General features: G+C 40.3%; 1 protein-coding gene across 8 annotated transcripts in view; it reads right to left on the bottom strand.

Annotated features, from left to right (window-relative positions):
- Nucleotides 1–24,616, bottom strand: part of WDFY3 (WD repeat and FYVE domain containing 3) — a 187,167-nt gene that overhangs the window by 30,179 nt on the left and 132,372 nt on the right. For 7 of the 8 annotated variants that reach the window (XR_012623209.1, XM_074823816.1, XM_074823815.1 and 4 more), the window contains 14 exons: nucleotides 24,111–24,205; nucleotides 22,289–22,409; nucleotides 20,522–20,739; nucleotides 17,644–17,879; nucleotides 16,242–16,376; nucleotides 14,185–14,364; nucleotides 11,278–11,511; nucleotides 9,214–9,313; nucleotides 7,151–7,311; nucleotides 6,344–6,573; nucleotides 5,369–5,478; nucleotides 4,320–4,502; nucleotides 2,250–2,407; nucleotides 761–838 (listed from right to left, as the gene is read on the bottom strand). Coding sequence is in view for 7 of the 8 variants with exons in the window: in XM_074823816.1 (XP_074679917.1) it covers nucleotides 761–838; nucleotides 2,250–2,407; nucleotides 4,320–4,502; nucleotides 5,369–5,478; nucleotides 6,344–6,573; nucleotides 7,151–7,311; nucleotides 9,214–9,313; nucleotides 11,278–11,511; nucleotides 14,185–14,364; nucleotides 16,242–16,376; nucleotides 17,644–17,879; nucleotides 20,522–20,739; nucleotides 22,289–22,409; nucleotides 24,111–24,205 (2,239 nt within the window). In the remaining variant the exon portion in view is untranslated. The remainder of the gene's footprint in view (nucleotides 1–760; nucleotides 839–2,249; nucleotides 2,408–4,319; nucleotides 4,503–5,368; nucleotides 5,479–6,343; nucleotides 6,574–7,150; nucleotides 7,312–9,213; nucleotides 9,314–11,277; nucleotides 11,512–14,184; nucleotides 14,365–16,241; nucleotides 16,377–17,643; nucleotides 17,880–20,521; nucleotides 20,740–22,288; nucleotides 22,410–24,110; nucleotides 24,206–24,616) is intronic. The other variant, XM_074823818.1, reaches the window with a different exon arrangement.

Raw genomic sequence — 24,616 nt, 5'->3', positions numbered from 1 at the left:
CTTTCAAAATGGCAAATATGAAAGAAATGTAACACTAATCCACTGATTTTGAAAAAGGATTTTAAGAATGGAAACAAAAATTGTTTTGGAGGCCTTCCCTGCCTGTACTTACACTGGAGAGAGAAGTTAAATGAAGCAAAGTTTGGTGGCTGCTTTTTTTAACTAATTGCTTCCAGTGACTTGTTTCTCTCAGAAGCTGATTTCTTAAGATTTATAGCACGCAGCTCAGCAACTAGTCTGAACCAAAGGTCTTTGGGGGATGTTTGGAAGAAGCCACAGGGTGCAATGATTTCATTCTGGAAGCACAGAGCAGCCACTATCTACTGCTGCATGATTTGAGAAAGGTACCATAAAATTTTCTTGGAGTTACTATAGAAGTAGTGCTTGTACACAATGCGACTCCACATCTTCTCTTAACTTTCTGTACAATGTTTTAGAAAGACAGCATAGTCTAGCATATTTCCAATTTATCTTTTTTTTATGCTTCTAAGGAAAGACTACTTAAGCTTCTTGAAAAAGCTAAGTTTTAACGTGTAATATTGATACAAGAGTTTTCATCTACAACCAGATCAAAATGAGTTTTCTGATTTGTTTATTTGATTGCATTTAAAAAAGAATAACTTAAAAATAACAACTGTAAACATTTAAACATTTCATGAATGACAACTGAATATATTACAAGCCCCATACTGAGAAATGGGATCGGTATAACCTAACAGGTCAAAATATCAGTGTCAGGTAATTAAACCTCTGAACATACCTCCTGATACTCCTTATACTGCATATCAACCAGGTCCCGAACCACTGCAATGTGAGTAAACATCCACTGGGAAATTTCCTAATACAAAGGTAAGAGGACAGACAGAATGACACTTTATAAAAGAAGATTTTGTTTGAATGAAAGCCTATGAATACATCACCTTGATAATCTTTTTCACAAAGGATAGTTTCTTAAAGAAAAAATACTTAGATGATGAATTTCAAACTACGACATGCAACAATATTTAAGGTTTGGTGGTGTTTGGTGTTTTCTTCTTTTTTTTTCTTTTTTTTTTTTTTTTTAATAGGAATATCCTTTAAAAGAAACTGGCAAACGTTTGGAAAATATTCCAAACACATGACTAACAGTTCAGAACATTCCCAAATAGCCAAAGATTGTCACTGACAAATATAACTACTTTTCCCTATTTCCTTTTAAGTAATATTTTGTGGATGCTGTCTAGCTTGTTGGAAATTCTCACAACTCTCCGTACCACAATCTACCTGTTTCCACACATTGCTCCCTCTACTGATACAGCCAGCAATGGTTCCTGTCAGCTCAGTTGGTGAGTTTCTTCCTTTTCATTTTAATGTGTATGCCTGCTCACCAGGAGAAGGACTGAGAGAGAGCACTGAGAATTCTTTATTTTATCAAAGCCACTAAATAATCTTCAGATCAGAAAAAGAACTGGCAATGTATTTTTCTTCACAAGACACAAACTCCTGATTAGGTCAACAGAAGTTACGCTGTGCCAGGAATACAGTTGCCCCCCTCAACCCAACAAGTCCCCAGTGTTTCAAGTGCTAAATACAGTAAGAACTCAATCCTCCAAAACTTTCAAACCCCTCCCTTTCCTTTGTTTCCAATGCCTCAAATACTTCATACTAACTCTTTGCAATGCCCACCAGGTACTGTCCTACTGAACACACCACTGCTGTGCTACTCTGGTCTAACTTTTTAAAAAAATTGTATTTTTTTTTTTAAGCAAGCAGGTTTGTAAAGCAAATGTCCAGTTCTACCATCACATACTGCCTTGCTGAACTCTCCCTGTAGTACAATGAAAAAAGTGCAAAGCAGCATTTGCTTAGTCATGATACATACACACTTGTACAGGGATTTTCCTAAACCACATCATCTTGGGGTCAGGATGGAAAAAAGGACAAGCACCTATCTCACAGCTTCCATTTCAGAGCAATACTGCAAATTGAATTTAAGATGCAGACTAGCAAAGCAATAAGGTGTGTATGTAACCAGAAGCAGCTAAGCAGCCCCATCAGCAATAAACAGTTTTAACTCTTGGCTTAATGTTACAGATACGCAGATGCACCTACTAGATTAGGACAGACAGAAGCAAGATTTCCAGTCTGGAGATTCAAAAAAAGGGGAAAGAAAACCAAGCACCAGATACCCCTTCCCCCTGTGCAGGATTCCTTACATTGGGGTATTTACCACAAACCCTGAACGTACATTATTAATTGATAGAAATTACCTGTGTAGAGAGGTTGTGCTTATTGAGTCCACTCTCCTTGCGGTTTCTCCTGGAACCAGTTAGTTTAGAGAGGCCGAACCCACTGCTAACTCGTGAAAGTTTGGACTGTGTGGTTGGAACCAAAGCCTCCCCTCTACTGATGCATTTCTTCTCATGAGCTGAAAAACAAAGTATTGGGAACACTTTTTAAGTGTTTGGTTTTTATTCCCCTCCTCCCATTATAGTTGTTCTTTTTAAAACAGAATAACCTATTCTCCTGCTTTTAAAAAGGTGGGTGTTTGGAGGATTAGGGGGGGGGTTTGTGTGGTTTCTTTGTTTGTTTGGGGTTTTTTGTTGTTATTTGTTTGTTTTAAGAGTGCCCAGCAGCACTCACATTCATGTCAAACATTCATGACTTGTAAGAGGAAAGATCCCCAGGTGAAATCTGTGAATTACTTGCATTTTGAAATGAACCATGACAGATTTGTTAACTTCTTTTACCAACTGTCAAAATCGGGGTCCATGAGCTATGAATTCTGTCCTCATCTAAAGAGCTGAAAATCACCTATGTAATAACAAAATCATCACCTAGCCTCCCTCTACCCCCCACCAACTTTAATTTTGCTGATCTACATCCCTTAAAGAACAAGTGGCCATTCCAAAGAAGGGAGACAGCATCTGGAGAAATGGGTTTTTTTTCTCAGAACAGTTACAAAGACTTGTATCATTTAAACAGTAGATACTAGTGAAAAAAAACGCAGCTGAGCACTGTATCCCTAACCAAAAAGGAGCTACAACATGACTCCACTAACCAATCTGGCAGCAAAATATGCTGTATTGAGCTGAGAAGCTAGGTGGGCCTACTGCACCTTTTTGTGCACATACAGCCATCCCAGTTGATAGTCAAGTCCACACGACTGTTGTGCTTACTTTAAAACTGAAGTTAAAAAAAAAAAAAAAAAATCACAGCTTAGTTCAACTCTCTCAACAGTTTAACGTTCTCCCAATATTCCGATAGTGGATTGTACTACATATCAGATTTAGAAAGTACATGCTCATGTTCCTCACTGTTTTCTTTGATTTATTCCACCTGTGAGCTTTTTCTTCTTTTAAAACCACTACTACTCGGTTATAGCAATAATTTTTCCAAAGATCCTTTCCTTCACTCCAGTCAAAACATTTCTGCAAATGTACTAACTATTAGGAAGATACTGGAAACTTGAGCAACCATCAGCCAGGGACAAAGCACATCTAGAAATAGAGAGACCACAAAAACAAGTATTCCAAGTTTCCAGAAATGCTTTCTGTACATCCAGATTAACCTCAATTACTTCAGAGTCACATAATCATCAAAGGAATCACAGAATCACAGAACCATCTGGGTTGGAAAAGCCCTTAAAGCTCCTCCAGTCCAACCATGAACCTCACACTGACCGTTCTCAACTCCACCAGATCCCTCAGCGCTGGGTCAACCCGACTCTTCAACCCCTCCAGGGATGGGGACTCCCCCCCTGCCCCGGGCAGCCCATTCCAACGCCAAAAAGTTGGAATCACGTCTGAAGTTGGAGTCATGTCTATGGAATTCTATTACCTGCTGTCTAAACTCTTGCTAATTCAGTTCAGCAACAGTTGGCTTTCTTTATTACACTGGTGCAGAGATAACTTGTGCTTAACGTGTTGTCCATCAGGATTCCCAGGTCTTTCTCCTGCAAAGTTGCTTCCTACACTGAACAGATTTCCCAGCCAAGAAGGAGAAGTCACAGTATCACTGCTGCCAGAGGAGGACTGCTCAGTCACACATTTCCAACCGTATCACCAGACCGAGAATTTGCAGGCTGCACCCAGACATTCTCAAGAGGGGTCCCCCTCCCTGCCCGGCACTGACAGTGTGAGATGAAGGCCCTGGGTGCAGCATAGTGTCAGGGTATTCTTATACACTGTACAGTTTCTGGATAAGAGATGTTAAACCGTGACAGTTTAGAGTACTTACTGCTACACAAAAGCTAAGCCCATATTAAAAACATCCAGTGCCTACAGTTCACTTCAGGGAAATTTACCATCCGGGACAGATAAATCCTCAGTTACACTTACCCAAATGATTTTGCCAACACTTTAAACTCGCTTCTTCAATAAAAGGTCTTGCAACAGTTATATCTACTTGGCCACGATCATTGACAGGTAGCGTCACTTTGAAAACTTCTTCTAAAACCTGTTTTTTACTATGGATCAGCTCCGTCCACACTCTGTTTATGGCTTTTAAAAGAAGCTGGCGACCTGCATAGGTACAAGATCACAAACAGCAAGCTCTCCACCATGCTTACAGAATTGGTATTTTTACAGTAGTAAACCGAATAATTTCGTTAATTATACTCTAGTTTCTTCCCCTCTGGCATGACTTGTGAAATGCCTTTGACCAGACTGTTTTTTTGCCATTTATATGCTATCATAAAGTATTTAACAGTTAATTTTGGCATTTTTTTCTCTGTGAACCTGAAACCCAGCTCTGATTAGTTGCAATTCTTCTCCCACATCCATCTACTAACAATATGAGATTCAAAAAAATCTTATAGAAGTTTATGTCTATAAACACATATAGAATTCCATACATACATTACGCTTCAATATTTTTACATAAGACTGTGTGCATAAGCACACACCTGCATAAATATTAAATATAGACAGGCAAGAAAAGAAAATCTAAAAATCACTGAATCCTTTCTTCCACAGTTAGTTCATAAATTTCCTTTGAGTGAGAGATCCTGAGGATGCCACTGAATAATATTTTTACAGCTTATACCAATTATTTCTTACCTATGCTCATGTAAGATCTAGCTGATACAAAACCATGGTGCACACTTAAAATAGCCCATTTCTGTTGCATTCAACTCAGTGCATATAAAACAGTATTTCTAATTCTGGTGCATGTCCAGAAACAATGAAGTTCTCTTGCTATTTTAAAAAAAACAGTAACTTATCCTGGATATTTCTCTTTGTATTTCTAAATGTTTTTTCATCTATTTTTTAGATATTTTTACACACACTCCCCCTCCAGTCCTAAGAGTAGCTGGGGTAAAAGATCAGTGATGATAATACAGAAGTGGCATTAGCAGACATCTGTGGCTTTGTCACTCTCAGATTACCTTCGCTGACATCTTGATTGTAGACTCCATCTGGTTCTATATCAGAGGGGATCATAATGTGCCAAGTTGTCATCCTGGCTTCTGCTTCCAATCCAAACCCATCAACGTTGCTACAAATACACAACGAATTAACAACAGCCGGAAAAAAAAACCAACCCACAAGTTAAAGCATTTGATTCCCTGGGACGGTGTCACCAAGATCAGTACGTGCTACTGCAGCAACTTATCTTCATTCTGTCCACTTGAGGTCTGATAATCTGCGGTCACAAGCTGAACTGCAGGTTTATGAAAAATGACATGCCATGGACACTGATCTTGCTAGAGAAAGATGGTTGTGTTTGAAGAAACAAAAAACAGACAAGGCCACAAATGGAGAACATTAGGGTTTTTGCTGCTGATGCTTCCCAAATGTCTTTGGATGACACACAAGTTGTACATCTTTTAGGAAAGAAAAAAGGAAAATGCCAGGCAGACATTTGCAGCAATGCAGAACAGGGGGTGTCTACAGCATTTATCACAGGCATCTGATTTAATGCCTGACTGGACTTGTTCAATGCTATACATCCAAGTACTAAGATAGCTAATTTGCATGAAATGATTCAACAGACAATAAATCTAGTGACAGATCCCTTTGACTGTTAATTACTCAGCACCAGTGTTTCTTTCCACCTTGAAAACATTTCAAATTATCAAAACATAACAACAAAATGGTTAGATAAGCACTTGTGTCTGTATTTTAAAATACTTCTGTAAAAGGAGGTGTGAATGCTCTCTATACCTGGACTCTTCAAACCTAATTTTATCTCAAAATGAATCACTTAAGCTTGCTTGCACTTCACTGGCTGGAAAGTTATAAACAGTTATCCAGAATTTGCCGACTTATTCGCAAGGTGAGTGTCACTGCTGAGAGGTAACAGGTCATTTTAATACTTCACAGCCCTGGTTCCAGAATGAACTTCTGTCTGAGATATTTACCTTCCCACATGCAGATTAATCAAGCAGTGAGCTAGGCAGCTGATGAACTCTTGATCATGATTTCCAGGTCCCAAAATTAAGTTTCTGTTCACAGTAAGGACCCTTAGGGAATCAAGGAGAGCCACTTGCTGAGGAACAGTTTTGTGCGCCCTTGAGAACTGATACAAGATGGTCCTGTTCAGGCAGTGATAAATAGCATCCAGCGATAGTCCCTGAGATCTTCTTTTTGACTGATGTGAAGTAAAAAAACATGATCAGATAGTAGCAGAAAATCAATTTACTGGCACACAATCTTCCCCTGAATTCACCCACGCTCGTTTTTCAAAATCAGTGTTTTACCAGAAGCGTCAATTCTATGAATTTCAAGGACCAAAATGACATTAATACATGGTGATACACTTATAATGTTAACATCTATAAACTGGCTGCTGATTTCTAACAGTGAAAGTCTTCTAACAATCTCCAAAAAAAGTGCATGAGGAAGCTTCCCAAAAATGTCAAAGTAAGTTTAAGAAGCTTCCCAAAATTCATGTGAGGTAAATTCTGTTGCTTATTTTGGGGGATTTCTAAAAAATAATGTCATCTGAAAGCATTTTTTACTCAATTGCCCCATATTAAAGCACTCCACACTGACAAGATTTGCTAGAAAGCTCAGTAAAGAGAGAGAAAGCCTGGGGAAGAAAAGCCTACTTCTTATGCTGACCTGATATGTGTCACTACCAGGTTGCTTAGTGACATCACTACATGGATTTTAATATAACCTGCAAAAATGTTTTTGCAAGCAGACTAACAGAATAAAACTCTTACCTGTGCAATGAGCTGGATTATGAAGTCCACAAGAAGTTTGGATTCTTTGTTGAACATGCCCTGCCAAAGCTTATCTACCACACGCTGTGTAAAATAAAACACATTGTTCACCAGCACTTGGTAGCTTCCTCCACTCGTTATAGGCAGAGATGCATCTTCACCTAGGTAATAAAAAATGCAAAGTTTTCTTCATTTATCAAAAAACCCACATCTCCATAAATCCATTCACATTAGTCTGTGCTTTCTGGACTTCTGTAAAAGAGAAAAAGACTCAGTCAAAGAAAAAGCTGGAACCTCGTGGCTTCCCTAAAATGATCTTTGATGGTAAGCAAACGTTTGAAATCAACAGTGGCAAAGACCAAAAAAGGCAGGGCTGGGGCAGAAATTGTCCAGAAGAAATGGTACTCCTGTGATCCTGAGGCATCACATTTATGTACAGCCCTCCTTCTCAACTGGAGCTGCACGTGTGCAGAATCACCTGTGGCTTTTTAAAATGATACTTCTGCTTTTTCAAAAAGAAAACCTTTTTAAGACACCTTGAGATGACACGTGGTATCAGCTGGCATCACTTCTCTCTCACTGTGCTTTGCTCAATAAAACAGGGTCAAAGGACATCAGCTGCACGTGTCTGCGTGTGTGTAAATGTCAGTTCAGTTATATTAAGAGAAGCCTGGAAAGCGCAAGTGCTTCCATAAAAAAATATAATAAAAATCCATCGGTGGTATTGATGTTGCTGGACGTTCGCCTACATTTATTCACTTGTTGCCTCATCTGCACATAAAGCAACTGAGAGCATCGCACCCGGAGGAAGCTGGCAAAACCTCGAAGAAGGAACACCTGGGGAAACCCAAGTCCTGCTCGCAGGCTGCACAGAAGTACTTGTAAGGGCAGGAGACTCTTCTGAGAACCTGACCCAAAGCTTCATGTGACACTTCTGGATTTATTTTATTAATGCACTGCACCCAGAGAAAGACAAATCATTGCTGTGGCAAGAAAGGGGGAGCCTTACAAGCACTTTTGAACAGAAACACATGCTGCCCCATGACATCTAGGATGGAGATAGAGCAGACCGAGACCTCCTGGGAAGTCCAGCAGGCTACTATGAAATATGACTGGGCACCTGAGCAGCCATATTCCTACAGGCCACTTCACGATCACCTGGTGGGACAGCCTACCCTACTGACATCCAAGCTACAAGCTTCTAATTATCTTCCATTTACTAACTGGATCAAATGAGTGTTAATTCCAGAGATTTTTTATGGGATGCTGCATTCATAACAAAACTGCAGTAGGAGGAAATGGAAACAAAGCTAACTTTTAAAAAACAAAGTCCCATCCGTGATAGATTGAGAAAGGCTCCAGATCCTCTACCAAGGCAAGAAAGACAAGAGATGATGCAAGATACAGTTTCAATTCTTTTCGATGTGATTGCAATTTGTCTGGCTTACATATCGAAAAGATTGATGCCATTTTAGTCTGGAGAAGAGGAGGCTGAGGGGAGACCTCATCGCCCTCTACAACTCCCTGAAAGGAGGGTGCAGAGAGGGGGGATGAGTCTCTTGACCCAAGGAACAAGCGCCAGGACAAGAGGGAATGGCCTCAAGCTGCGCCAGGGCAGGGTTAGACTGGCTCTTAGGAAGTATTTCTTTGCAGAAGGGGTTGTTGGGCGTTGGAATGGGCTGCCCAGGGCAGGGGGGGAGTCCCCATCCCTGGAGGGGTTGAAGAGTCGGGTTGACCCAGCACTGAGGGATCTGGTGGAGTTGAGAACGGTCAGGGTGAGGTTCATGGTTGGACTGGAGGAGCTTCAAGGGCTTTTCCAACCCAGGTGATTCTGTGATTCATATAGTTTTTCTGAATAACCCATTTTACAACGTTGGCACAATCAAGATAGTGTCGGAACATGCAGTCACAGCAACGCCATTTTCACATCAAAGGAAAGGAGGGGGCAGGGGAAAAAAATAAAGACAAGTTGTAACAAAACAGGACACTAATAAAGAAGAAGTAAAATAATCAAAACCTTGTGCTCAAATCAATAGATTGATAACTAAACTTTGCTATATTACCCAGTAAAACATCAGCTGCAAGTAAGTGGTCCATCACTCCATCCAAAACATATGTCTGAAACTCCTTCTGCTGTGTTCGTGTTGACCTTTCAGGGGAAGCCTGATAAAAGAAATACAATGTTAAGATAATGAGTATCTCTGAAGGAGCAAAAACAGGGAGGAGGAGCATGTTCTAGGTGAATTTCTCTTTTTTCAGCTCTCATGAGCTATGTTTTTTTTTTCCTTAACATTCTGTCTCAAGTAAAAAGTCTCGGCATTATCTAAAAATTTAAGAATGCACATCAAGTATACATTGGCTGTATGCAGTCTTACAGAGTAGGCATTATTCCTATTTAAATCCAGTAAATTTATCTTCTCTGGAAAAGAACACATTCCGAAAACGTGTAAAAACCTCTAACTAAACACATGGTTAAACTGAGATCTTAGTTCTCAGAATCACCTCTTTTGGTAAAAAACAAGTAAATGGGACAGATCAAATACGTAGGTTAATCATTACTTGGGGGGGGGGGGCGGGGGTGTCTGCATATTACTACAGCAGCCTTGGTATAGTCATATAATAGATGGACACGTTAAACCTTTCTAATTTCCTCTGCACTTAAAGGGAAAAACCACTTTATCACCTTGAGTTGTTCAATGGATCATACCTAACTGAATGATCCACTTAACCAGCCCTAGAAAGCAATACAGCATTAAGTCAACCTGCTTTGTCTTGCCCCGTAACAGTTTAGCAGTGTGTACAAACCCAGTTCTCTGTTTATGTGAAGGGGCCAGTAACATTGGAGAATGTTAACACATTAAAACAACCAGATTAAAGCAACAGATTAAAGAAACTGCAACGAATTGAACGTAGCCTCAAATACACTTCCTGATGTTTGCGTATAATTGCGTCTCCTGACAACTCATTTTTTGCTTTGTCACAGCAGAAGATGCCCTGCTGCCCCAGGAAAATTGTTAGGAATTACACAAGCATAGTCCAAAACTGCAGCTATCAAAAAAAAAAAAAAATCAGAGAGACTCAGCCACACATAAATGAGGTAACAAATAGGTCAAGAGAGAATGTGAATTGACATAAACCGAACATTTCAAAATACAGTCTGAAGAAGGTGTGGGCAGTTAAAACAGTAACAACTCCTCATTCCCTGCCTCACCATTGACAGAAGGACGTTTTCTGCAGGTATCACGAACTTTAAAAGATAATTTACAGGAAGATAACACAGTTTTTTGTGAATTTTTATAGCATATGGCTCCATATGTCCTGCCACTTCTTTTTATCTAATATGAATAAAACAGAAACCTTAATATTTCTGCAGGGATTTGCAGAGATTTTATATTTTCAACAAAGCCAGTACAGCTGTCATGATCTGACAGGTGTTTAACAAATGAATCCTATTCCACAAAAACTTAAAGAAAGCTACAACTTCTCATGCTGCAGTGCTGAACATCTGGTGTTGTGATCCACTACCTGTGTTTCCAGACAAAAGGAGGTACTGGCTAAAATGACAAAACAAGATTATGGCTGCTCTAAAGTGAGGACAAAATAGAAATAAACATTGACACGGTGTGCTCAGCAACTAAGACAGCCATTCGACTGGTCAAATGAAAGTTAAGGAGCCCACGAACAGAAGTGGTAGTAGGGCTGTAGTGTGGAGGGGAGGACAGAGCACAGCAAGAAGCCAGCCAGGTAACCAGCACACAGACTGTCAGCTCAAGCACCCGAGATGGTCACCAGTACACAAAAATGCTGGGGGGTGCAGGGAGGAGAAGTCCAGAAAACATTCAAAAAGAGAGGCTGAGATAAACCCTCTGCATTGTTTTCCTAGATTTTTCCAAGCTGTTAAAGAAAAGTGAGCAAACTGCTATTTAATAAGACACTAGTGTTCCTTCCCCACCCCCCTCTTATTTCATGACAATTTACAGCATTCTGCTGAATCACAGTAGTCATCACTCCTGAAAGGTAATCACTTACCTTGAAAGGTAAGTAGAGGAAAACATTTTAGGGAATAAAGTGTCACAATAAGTTCAAATAATAAAAACAAGCCACCAAAAAACCCAAACAAACTGTACCTCTAGCAGAAGATCTACCAGAGGAGTCTGTTTGCTGGCTGGTGTGAGACATAAATTATCAATTATCAGCACACGCATGAAGTCAAACACAAACTTCTTGGCAGGATGGTTGGTTAGGTATGTCTTGGTGCCAACATTGCAGTATTCTGATTGGCTCCTGTTCATGCCAGAATCAGCTGCAAAGGCTTTAAACTCTTCAGCTGGGGACCCAACTTCATCGTCAAGATCAGTGACCTGTGAAAAACAGCGTGTTAAAACTCTAGAGATCAGCAAATTAACAGTAGTCTTTTCACTACTCTATTCTTCACTTGTCTTTCTAAGGCTATTCACATTTTGCTTCTTAAGGAGACTTTTTACAATATTATTATGTTCAGGATCAGTTCCCTAATACAGAGCAGGAGAAACATCCAAATTCTAGTTGCAGATTCCCAAGGCAAACAATGATCAGTGAAGACTGGCATGAGTTACGTGAACTAGAGATCACATTTCACATTCGCTTACCAACGTGGAAATACTTGCGCAATTTCTAGACACTTTGCAAAAATAAATTTTCTCATTGCAAAAAAGAAAAGTTTTGAAAAGTTTATTAACTAAAGCAGTTAAAATCAAGACAGAAGCAACTAAAAAAGGCTATCAAGCTTACATGACAGGAAACAAAAAGGAATGGAGCCTTTTCTTTTTTTAATATATGATACCTTCATCAGAACGCAGTTATGGGTAAGCCCGTTTCCCAAATTCTCTAAAAAAAAAAAAAGTCTCTACAGCTTTCCTGTTTCTGATGAACAAGAACCTTTTGAGGGGCTAGCTCTTAAAGAGGACTGTAACAAACACACAAACAGTAATGAAAGCTGTCAAATCCAAAAGACTGACTGTTTTTATGTAACGCCCTCCTCCAAATGCAAGAGGAGACAATATGATTTCCCTCAACAGGCTTATCGCATCACCAGCTTACATGTGAAGTAACCAAATGTTTTGAACATTTGGTCTGTTTCAGTAGGAATTTTCCCAAGAAATTAATAGAAGCCCAAATGTCTACTCTTTCTGGTTTTAATGGCAATCTCAGAAAGGCTGAAAAATCAGTTAAGAATTTTCTCTCAAGGCTGAATTTCACTGAATCACTCAGGTTGGAAAAGACCCTTGGGATCATCGAGTCCAACCATCAGCCCGACTCTACAAAGTTCTCCCCTACACCACATCCCCCAACATCTCATCCAAACGACCCTTAAACACATCCAGGGATGGTGACTCCACCCCCTCCCTGGGCAGCCTATTCCACTCTCTGAGCACTCTTTCTGGGAAACACTTTTCCCTAATGTCCAGTCTGAACCTCCCCTGTTGCAGTTTAAAGCCATTCCCTCTTGTTCTGTCACTAATCACCTGTGAGAAGGGACCAGCACCAACCTCTCTACAATGTCCTTTCAGGGAGCTGTAGAGAGTGATGAGGTCTCCCCTCAGCCTTCTCCTCCTCACACTAAACAGTCCCAGCTCCCTCAATCTCTCCTCACAGGATTTATTCTCCAGGCCCTTCCCCAGCTTCGTTGCCCTCCTCTGCCCTCGCTCCAGCACCTTGAGATCTCTCTTGTATTGAGGTGCCCAAAACTGGACACAATACTCCAGGTGTGGCCTCACCAGTGCAGAGCACAGGGGGACTATCACCTCCCTACTTCTGCTGGTCACACTAATTCTAATACAAGCCAGGATGCTGTTGGCTTTCTTGGCCACCTGGGCACACTGCCAGCTCATGTTCAGCTGCTTGTCGATTAGAACCCCCAGATCCTTTTCTTCCAGAGAGCTCCCCAGCTGGGTTATAGTGTTTTGTTGTGGGAACCTGGCTGTTATTCATCTATTTCACAAGGGATTGATTAGTTCTACACGTTCGGGCAGAGGGAAATGCTGGAGGAAGTAAACCACTTTGAGTCAAGACAGCCTTCAAACAGCGAAGTGCTCAAGTTGTCAGGCAGCTACACAGAGTTTCAAGGGACCTCGTAGCTAAAGTAAAACCTGCTCAGAGACACAAGGCTCCTCTAAAACCTCTATACATGTGAATGCTAAATCAGCATTACCAGTTTATAAGTGGCACTTTTTTTGAGAGACAGCTCCTAGAATCTACTTCAAGTGCAAGTTTAACTTCAAAATAAACTGTCTTGATGAGAGACTCATTAGCACTCACCTTTAAAAATGATCTTCCACTTTTATTGACAACAGAAAGATAGCATGCCACCAGTAAGTATTTCCTGAAGTACTCTCTAGTTCTAGCATTTGCCAACCTGTAACCTAACTATCCTTCCATGTTCTTGGTAAAATTACTTTTAGTTGTTGGCTAACAATAACTGTTTGTTTCCATTCCATTCCATTCATATTCTAGAAATAGTATCATTTGTAAGTGACACTAAGCTCAAAGAATACTTCAGGCAGCAATGCAAGCAAAGTTGAATTCACACCCTCTCCTGGATTGAACTCAGTAGTTCCAGGTAATACAAAAACACTGTTTTGTGGTTAAGCCACAAAAGAAGAAATGGGAAGTGGGAGGAAAAAGAAGTTTTAGATTTTATCACATCCTCCAGAGCAGAGGACTGAAAGCATAGGCTGACTCAATCTCTTCTGCTTTTGTAAACCTGAGCTAACATTGTTCATATGATTGAAAATAACAGTCCAGTAGAAAATGAACCGTGTACATTCCCCCTAAAACGCAGTTTCAGATGTCACTGCACTGCAACTGCCCTTCAGCTGAACATGCACTTCTCTCAGTTCCAAAACCCAAGCACGCAATGTCCAGCCCAGCCTTTACAATGACCTCTTTCCACAGGGCAAGTAGACCTTTATCTTTGTATGACTCTATCAACTGATAAATCCTCAAAAGCAACATTCAGGAGAAAAACAAAACAGCTAACTAGTTGGATTTCCTACCATCTCAGAGTAAGGTCGTATGTTGAAAGGAAATACTGTTGCTGCCAGCGCACACAGGAACTCCGGACTCATCCACAAGGAAACAAGGTCTGGCACATTGTGATACAAATATCGAAAGAACTGCATCAAGGTGACTGGATATTCTCGAAGCCAAGAGCCTTCTTCCTCCGACTGCCAAGGCTGGGTTGAAAAACAAACAGCACGTTAGCACAGATGGCATTAATTGAAGAATGCTCATTTCAGAGAGAAGCTGCAGGAAGAGGAGCTGTAGGGTCAACTATGCAGTCAAACACACTGTCAAACTTGCAATGAAACACGTGGTCATGACACGTGATCAAAGTGGGGCCAAATGCAATCAATCACTTGGAGAGGCACTTGTTCAAGCAGAGCAGAAATAAGTGACTGAAATGTGGCTAAGCACATGACCAAGTGTGAAAAACACATCCACAATATGTCAAATATGTGTTGGAGCACTTGTCAGAACGCATGACCAAAGACATGTCTAGAACACGTGACTGAAGATGCAGTGTCTGAACACGTGACTTAATATCTGATCAAACAGGTGACAGAAAATATGTTTGAGGGCATCACCAACATGTGACAAACCTGACATGTGACAGAACATGTGTCTGAGCATGTCACATACACCTGACCAAACACACATGGCTAATCTTGCCTCCAGAACGTGTGACAATTGAACAAGCCACCAACTCCTAACAAACACATAAACCACATGTTCAAACCATGTGCCTCCAACAGGGTACAACAGAACACGTGGTGAGAGAACATGTGTCTAAGTCATCACAAACATGTGACTGAACACACAGCAGCGTGTCACCATATCATAAATGCATGAGAAACACTTGGCTGAACATGACAAACATTACAACAGGACATGTCATGATAAAACAGGTGGGAACAAGTTGCAAACACCTGATGAAATGTAACCAGACACATGACTGAACGTGTGATAAACCCACAGCAATAACAGATGGCGGCCTAACACATGACAGCAACGTAGGCCTGAGCATGTGTTCGAACACGTCACGTACAGGAGACTGACCGTAAGACAAAACATGTCTCCTAACACGTAATGATTCAGATCACGTTGGTAAACACAACCTGACTTATGTCAACCCAAAATGTGATGGCACATCTGAACATACACCTGATGACACAGCACAAAATGGCAGGGCAAGAGACAGCACATGTCTCTGAGTATGTCACAAACGTGGCCAAACAGGTGAGGACCAAACACAGGACAGAACAGGTCACCAGTAAGAGACAGAACACGGGACAACAGGTCACGAACACATAACCAGCACACACTTCCAGAAGACACTTCTGGACATGTTAACACGGGAGAGACATGCAAGCAATGCCTCTCAGAGCGTATCACAAACACATGACAACCAAACAGGCGACAACCGAACAGGTGCTGCTTTTCAAACACTTCATGAGATAATTTTCAGCAGATAACACACTCTGCTCCAAGGAAATACAAAATTTTCCCACTGAGAAACCAACTTTCACTACTCTTGACATTAGATTCAAAGATGAGAAGACGACACATTTTTCTGGCAGCAAATTTGTTTCTTCCAGCATGTGGCTATTAATAGTCAGGGGCCTTCTCTGCATGTGGAAGGTTCATGCACGAAATCTGCAACTCACATAGCTCTGAGCAGATGGGATATAGAATCTCAAACATTCCCTCATGACGTTAATCAGGAAAGAAATTCAATAATCTCTGCCAAGGGCATTTTATCCTTCTGCTTTCCTGTTTTGTTTTAATCGCAGCAAAACACAAAGCCCAGCCTTTTTGTGAAAAAGGCAGCACTAATTTTGTGGCTACTAATATTTCTACAGATACTGAAAAATAAAGTAATATAGAATAACCCACTGACAATGATGATTTTCACCAGAGTATTATGAGCCTCACTCACGTGGCTTTGTCGTGACACTAACAAAACCTCAACTTTTCTAATTTGGCTTTTGACCACATGGCAAACTTGAACAATTCTGTATATTCAAATACGAGCAAAATTTTTTATGCTTACGGAATTCAGCATGCTCCTCAGCATTCCCAATAGCAAGAAGGCAGCTTCTGTGCAGACGCTGTGGATTGAAGAGGTAACGGTGCCACAGGAGGCAGGAACTCCAAATATGAATGTCCAAATAGAGTCTAAATCAAACTGTAAGAGGTGAAAGAGAAGAAAGAAGACATTAAATCATCCCTTTCTCCTGTGCAATTTGATACTGATTTTTATTATACCTACAATAAGGCTCATTTGGCAGTATCTTAAAAAATGAATTGTTTCACGTCCTCCAAACTTTATCCCCAAAAGCTTCACATGAAGGTCATGTGTCACTGAAGAAAATTCATTGTAACCACGGGCTAAGGCACCTGCAACTCTCACCTCAAAGTATTTAAGCGTTTTGAAACAAGAAGAGACCTGTCAGTGCAAGTGCTGCAGTCACCTCAGTTTACTTCACTCACATCTAGCTGTAAAACCCACATGGTATCCCACAGAAAACAGCAAACAAACAAACAAAATCCAAAACAAACAAACCAAGTTGTATCTTCCAGCAAGTCCAAACAATTAAATCAATTAGAAAATAAAAAAGGACAAAGTGCCCACCTCTAGCATTAAGAGTGCCACTGCTAAATATTTTAAGTAGTTGAATTTAGTTTCAATTTAACAGTGTTGTACTTCAACACTGTAAACTAGAGGTGAGCTACATGACTCTACTTCACTGTAGCACAATGCTGAATATGCTGTCAAGCGTTCCTCTGGAGAAAACAGACGGGCAGAATACCTTTTTACTTTCCAGTTTCCACTTGTAAATAAATGTTAGCACTGCATCCATTCTAAGCAGGCACCTTGGCTATCTGGAGTGTGGATTTTCTCCACAAAGCACTATATTAAGGCTTCCTAGGACCCCATTTTAGACCATGTAGTATCTACTCATTTACATACATTAAAACAAGTCCAAAATCAACCTGTTCAGAATAAGAACAATAAACGTTTTCCACAAACAACTGAGATGCCTCCCTACAAAACCACAGAGACTTTCTGAAATAAAAGCTACCTTGTTTTGTCTGTAACCTAGTGAACTCTCACACAGCACAACTCTTAAAAAACAAACAAAACCCAAAACAAAAAAACCACCAACAAAGAAAGCAAGCAAAAAAATTGTGCCCCCTTCAATGCCTATGCCATGCCAGCTCAAACCAGGGATCTGCTTCTCATTTGACCCCTAATCAGACCAGAAAGGCACCAGCGACAGCTCTGCTGTAACAGGCTGGCTTCCACGTCCTCCCACCCCAAACACCTCAGCACTAAACACCACATCATGACTGTGAGTCAGCTGCAGAGAAGAAGGAGGGGGCCTGGTTAATCCATTATTTTCTTTCATGACAGACAGAATTACATTTACGTTTTACTAGATAATCCCTACCTGGCAACCCTGATTACATTGGCTGCTGCTGACAGGCGCACTGACCTGCAGGTTTTCAGGCAGTTCAGTGACTGGCTGCTGCAGGAAAAGGGCCATGAGGAGGAAATAGAGTGCAGGTACGTTAGTGTGCTTCGGGAGAAGGGACTGCAGAACGGGAAAGCCTGGGAAGTGACAAGCATCCCGGTTAATCTCCCGGACCGTTGATCTGCCACCAGCGCTCCTGCCAACATTGAACCCTAAGGTGAAAAAAAAATATAAAAAGCCAACCATGTTAATAGGGAGATGCCTGTGAAGCTCACTCTTCCTCAAGTAGTGAACTCAAGAGGGTACCTCCTCAGAAATTAACTCTGTAAAAAATGAATGTGTGCATACAGACAATCACACACATATTACGCAATTTTGCTTCAGAGGTCTTATTCTTTCAATCAATTAAAAAAAAGGAAACAATTGCCTTCCAGCACTACACAGATGACACTGCTCCATACAGACTGCCTAATGCTACTGCATACACACAGAGATCCATTTTCTGACCTTGACCACAATTTCAGACTTTTAAAACACCCAAGCTTCTGAGAAAAGATACTTCGCTGGCTGAGAGGGAAGTATCACCTTAATCTCAGTTACAGATTTATACTACCAAGCAGCAATCCCATGGCCCATTTAACATTTAAGTCAATGGGTGGCTAATCTGTTTCCAAAGATGTCTCAGGGGCATCTTGTTTCAGCTGCTTTGTTACTGATTAATCAGTTGGTATGAAGCATTAAATGCTCTTATTTTATCTTAAGTGCTGGCAGAGGCACAAAACTCACCTTTTGTGATGCTGCTTCTACCTAGGTATTTGATTTTCCTAATAAAAAAGTAAAATACACTGGGACAGAAGAAGAGCTTATTTTCAAGTGAGGAAAGAGGCAGGAAGACAGTTCGGTCTCCACACCAGCACAAGACAGTGAGCCATTCTTCTGACACTGCCAGAGCTCAGGTTGTTTTTCTGAGGCTCTAATACAGACATTCTTTCCACCAGAAACTGACTTTTTAAAGACTATGCATCTACCAGGAATCAGATTGATGAACTCTTTGCTGCAAAGTTGCAGGAATTCCACCAGTAATCTGGAACAAAAAATGGCTCCTATTTGGTTTCAGGAGAAGTCTTGGAGTCAATGTGTTGTAATTTATTAAAAATCAGGGTATGAAAATTAAGATAACCTACCGCTATCATTTGATGAGGCACAAGTTTAAAAATATCTGTTTGGTCACAGTCTAGCTTGGATTCAATTAAAGTGATACTATAATAAGAAAAAAAGGAAAATTCTCCAAATGTGATTGCAAATGAAAATCTTATTTAGAAAGATTTTGTAACTGAAGAAAATTTTTATGTTATTGGACATTTAAAGTGGATACCGAAGAAAAAACAGTCAATACCCTAAAATATCAATGGTTTTCAAATTTGAAAAATTGTTTCTTAAAACACAGAACTTTAATCAGAATTAGCCAAACAACAGATGCCATAGTATGTAAAAACAAATGTTTGCACATGTAATACGGTTTCAGAAAAACTGTTTCCCTTAACCTTCCTAATTCATTAATAAGCTAAAGAACCACCCTATGTTCCTAGTTGAATATCCTGAGGGATACGTTATGGGAAACCACTGTAATAGGCAGACTTAATAGATGGTTTTATTTATGCAAAAAATAACAAGGTAGCGTAAGGTACTCTGATAGATTTCAAAGTGACAAAGCAGAAAAAAAATGGACTTTATATTTTCATTTCAGAAAAAGCCCTCTTCCTGAAGTAAGATCACTTCAACAAGACTTCACAATCATTTCCTTATAATGAACCAATTTCAAAAAATCTTTAGCACAGAAACAGATCATATACTGTTCCAACACAGAGAGGTGGCTCCTTCTACAGTCATTTTAGGAACAACAATTAAGTACTATTAATACCACTGCCATGATCTAAAGCCTACTCAAGCTCATGAAAGACTCCCATTTAGTGTCAATGGGTTTACATCAGGGTCTGAATGGACATCCATCTGAAAATTGCAATTGTATTTTGACTAAAAAACCAGGTCCATGGGAAATTGCCACTACACCTGTCTACAGAGAATTGATATCAGTTATTTCAGGCAGCTTAGAGATGCTCAAAATGGGTCCTGGAGCTCTAAAGCCTTATTCACTGAATTCTAGCTCACACAGGGTAACGGAAGGTCTGATAACCTGAATAAATGAGGCTTTAAGATCCTGCAAAGAAAGTCTTTAATAAGAGAGAGAGTGCAAGTGTGCGTGTGTGCAGAAGGAAAGAGAGGGAGAGGAAAAGAAAGGCTGAGACAATGCTGTGAACACAGAAATTCCCAAGACAGCAAAAACCCAAACAGGTAAATCTAATTGGCACAGAACTCACTAGACAAAGCAGCTCAGGTATAACACTGCATGATGCTCTAACTAATAAAGAGTAAACAAACAAGTAAATTTTATTGAATCTTTAATAGCTGTGTACATAAGATACTACTATGCTACCTTTGCATCTAGCTCGGATGTGCCTGCCCAAGGGACATACTTAACCTTACCGTGATGGTAACAAAAAACCAATTAGCTACACAGGCTTCATGCAGATGAGGAGGTAACACTGAACTACAATGAACTCTGTGTAATGTCAGCTGAAGGGCAGTTTTGCAAAACTGCTCCCTTTGGCCTAGGAAATCTAACTGTTAGTTGTAAGAAAAATAAAGTGCAGAGGCATCTGATTGCAGCCCAGACAGCAGTAACAGATAGGATGCATCTGCCAGACAGCATTCATACAGTAACCCCCACCTCGGACACGCACACCCGTGTGCTCCCACGCAACCCTGGAGTGAGGAGGGGGCCGAGACGCCGTACCTAGCACAGTACCGATCTTATTGGTCAAGACAGAATCCGTCTGATCGAGCCAGCCTCCACCACTGAGACCCTCCTTAAATTTGAGAAGGATGGACTGATTACTCAACAGGACCACCAGAATTCGCATGGCTGCTGTGACCGTGGTGGAATGCAGATGTTCCTCCATAAACATCATAATCCAATCAAAACCCAGTGTCTTGACCAGTTCTTCACAAGCCCTAATTAAAGAGGGAAGAAAAAAAAAAAAAAAAAAAAAAAAGAGCAGTCACGTTTTACACCATTTAGTTTCCTACCAGATATCAAAAATCACTGTCCTCCTCTACAGGGGAGATCTTCAAGACCAGAGAAAATTCAGATCTATGAAAGAGTTCACTGAATTCTTTGCTACACAACAAGAAATGTTGCTCACCAAATCTTGTTAAGTGGAACACATAAAGTGTGTTTGTTTAGCAGAAAGGGAAGACTAAATACAGCTCCTGGCACTATTCTATTGCATGAGATTTCTCCAATTGCTGCTTTTCATAGCAAATGTGGAATGCTGAACTGGAAAAATTTGTCCACAAATGTAATTTCCAAATGCTTTTTGTTAGGCCATACATAGGTAGAGAGTTTTCGCAAGCCTTTTGAATAAAATGGTATTAAAAAACAAAGGTTATTTGGTTTTTTTTAGTAAGGAAAGAGTTGCTTGGGAATGTCTGAAAGAATATGTTCTTTTAGTTTTTTTTAAAAGCAGTATTACTGAAAAGCTGAAACAGGTTTGGGCTGTGTATCAACCAATGCTCAGTCAATCACCACATAATCCACATATGCCATACATCCACAAAATGCCTCCAGCAGACTCAGTACAGCCTACCGGGCACGTGCTTGGAAGTTATATTTTGTCAAGGCCTAACTTGACAGTGTTCAAAGGCTCTTCTCCAACTCACCATATGATTCTAGTGCCTCATTAAACTATACTATCATCTTCCCTCACATGCAATTTTAAGGAACTAAGGGGCATTCTAGGGTCAATGATCCTAACGATAACCCCTACTGAAGCCATTTGATCTTAACCAAATGAGAAGCTGACTATCCCGCTTCTCTAAAAATGCAAGTTTTTCTCTTTCAACAGATCTCATTTTCTCTATAGCCACGCATGAAGTTATGAGAAAACAGCACCAAGAAGTACGTGAGGCAAGCAGAGGGTTAAAGAACTGGCCCTTCAGACAACAAAACTTGAAAAAAAATCAAAGTGGCCAGACATCCACACTTGTTCCCACTGCATCCTACTCGCTTGTGACCCTCTGTCGCTCAGTTTTAAAATCAACAATTTTACACACGCTATTTTTCTTCTATGAAGCAACAATAAGTAGCAAGCAATCTTCCCCTAAATCTACTACGTATTTTCCTCTCCTGCTGATACTTACTTCTGTTGTTCCTAACTTGAAGCATAAGTTTCTACTAGTGCTGTCAATCACAGGCTTAAAATTTTTTTAAAGATTTGAAACAAAACCCAGCTAATGCAATAGCTGAAAGAACTAATATTAGTTACACCAGCATCTGCTTAGTAGTATCATTCCTGCTACCACAACTGACAGAGTACAACTCAATCATGCATTCCATTTCTGCTAGCATATCCAAAGCTAATTCAGTGATGTCTGCATAAATCGTTCAATAGTTCCTATAAAATTATACAATTCAACTAGTGAATTGAATGGGGGCTGTGTAATTCTCCCCCTTGAAATAAAAAAAAAATCCTTTCTCTTCCTCAAGTTTTTTTGTACTTACTGCAAATTAACAGTTGTCTTTTCTTTAGATGTATAGAGAAGTTTCAGAAGGATATCTAAAAGCCTGTTCCGCAGTAGAATAAGATTAGCTGAAACAAGTCCTCCAAAATCATCCTCTGTTCCTAAACATTAAAAAAAAAAAAAAAGCAAAATTAGGCTTTTGGAATTCAGATATTTTAAAGGCTATTTGTAAGCAAATGCAACCTGATCCCCCTCAGGTTGTGAGGAAGCCATGCTAAAGCGCAGGCAGCCTGCCAGACGCTGCTGAGGAATGCTTGATGTCCCGTTATCATCATCACCACAAAGAGTTTGGTCAGTTTGAAGAATGTGTAAAAGGGAATTGCAGCCTCTCAGACAATAATCTAAACTGAGGTGGCCCAAATCAGCTAAGGTAGTCACTCCTGACAGGTAAAAAACCGCCAAAACCCCACCTAGTTAGATAAACATTTTGCATTAAGCAATCGGGAGGGGAGGCAGGTGGGATCCCAAGAAAAAAAGCTGCTATGTCCCAACTCCCTCCAAATCTAAGAAACGGGGAAAAATATTGGTTTCCTTTTCTTTCAACAGATCCCCAAATTCATCATCAGTTGAAAAACACACTTACTGCAAAGCAAGCCCATACATGCAGCTCAGGACTAGCTTTACAGCTCTTTTGTGAACCCCTCTTACTGCACCTTATGCTGTCAAAGAAGGACCATGTTTTTACATTATTTAAAAAAACAGAAAATCACAACAGAGGCAACGCGTGCAAGACAGATAAATGGACACTTTCTGGGCCAAGGTTTTGTGCACAAGTCACAGACACAAACACAAAGCATCTTCTATAGTAGAAATACAGCAGAATTGGTGAAGACCAGCAATGTGAAAATCTCCTGTTCTTTCCCTCAAAAGCTTCTTTCTCCATTCCTGCCACAGCCTAAATTTCTCCCCAAGGTTCTTCAGTCCCCCAGGTAGGCAAAAAGCACCGAAGGCTGTGGTTAGCCTGGGAAAATCCATGGCTGGCCTGTAGCGAGAACATCACTTTGTATCTCTCTCCAATATCCACTCCCTCTTTTTTACTAAAAAGCTCAAATTTAATGATCTTTGAGACCACAATAAGCAAAAGTATTCAGAAGGAACAGGAGACGCACAGGGGGATAATGACGAATGTGCAGGCTGTCTAAACCTTGTTCTTGAGGAAACGAGGCCAATAAAGCTAACTGTAAAGTAGGAACACTTCTCTCTCACTTGTCCCTGTGCACCAGGATTTTCCCAAGAGATGCAGAAACAGGATCTTTGGGGACTCCCAGTTATTTGAGTGACATCCACTGCAGGGCTAAAACATTTCTATTCAGGGAGACTGATCAAACCCACAATTGCATAAGCCTTTTTTCTTTAGGAAAACAAGGATAGAAATGGTCTCAAAACAATTCAATATAAGCATTCCTGAAGGACTGTAAAACTTATTTTTTGGCCTAACAAAATAACTAGGCTCTCTTAGTTAATTCTTTCACTTCCCCCACACCCGGAGGGCAGACGCACCTAGTAATCCATTTTTGTCTTTTTTCCGTCCCCAGAAAAAAGCAGAGATGCACAGCTGATCGGAAGGAGTGAGTGGAGGAAACAGAACAAAACCATGCAATGTTAAATGAAAGAAACCAAAAGGAGAGTACATGGGTTTTGCACTGCTTTGCACCCAATACTGAAAACTGAAGTACCAAACTAATGGGCAGGCAGGTCATCACAAAATTACAATATTGCTAATGACACTATTTCTACACTTTAAGTATTTAAGCACAGATCACAAAGTATTTCTCTTCTGCTGCTTCTAAGCCATCACTTACCACTGTCAAGCTTTTCTTCATTGTTTATTTCCATGACTACAAACTTCTCACAGACTGCAAATGTAGGTAAAGTGGAAGAGATGAACTGTCCAAACCTTGATGTATACAGAAAAAACATCATTCATTGATATGACAGATGTGCTCTCATCTATCAGTAATTCACTTCCAATATAAAACCAACACTAGTGAGAGGGAGATACCCAAAAGAGTTAACTTTCTCGCATCTGAAGACTGAGGAAAATGGTCTCCATCTAAAGTTACTAGCCAAAACAAACTAACGTGTAGTAATTAATGGAATCTTTGCAGACAAGTCTGCAGGTAAAGGACTCTGAAAATGCTAGGATTCAAGAAAGGAAACTGGAAGATACCACCAAGTCCTAGTAAAAGGAACACCACAAGTTAAAGAAAGGAGAACAAAACACTATTCTCAAACCATTACAGCTGAACAAGTGTTACGTCAAACACAGCAATCACTTGACTCTGGTATAACACTTCATGCCTATAGC

The sequence above is a fragment of the Strix aluco genome, chromosome 4 (assembly GCF_031877795.1).
Source record: "Strix aluco isolate bStrAlu1 chromosome 4, bStrAlu1.hap1, whole genome shotgun sequence".
NCBI classification, from domain to species: Eukaryota; Metazoa; Chordata; class Aves; order Strigiformes; family Strigidae; genus Strix; species Strix aluco.
Note: the sequence above shows the minus strand (reverse complement) of the source record. Positions and strands in the feature narration are given on the sequence as shown.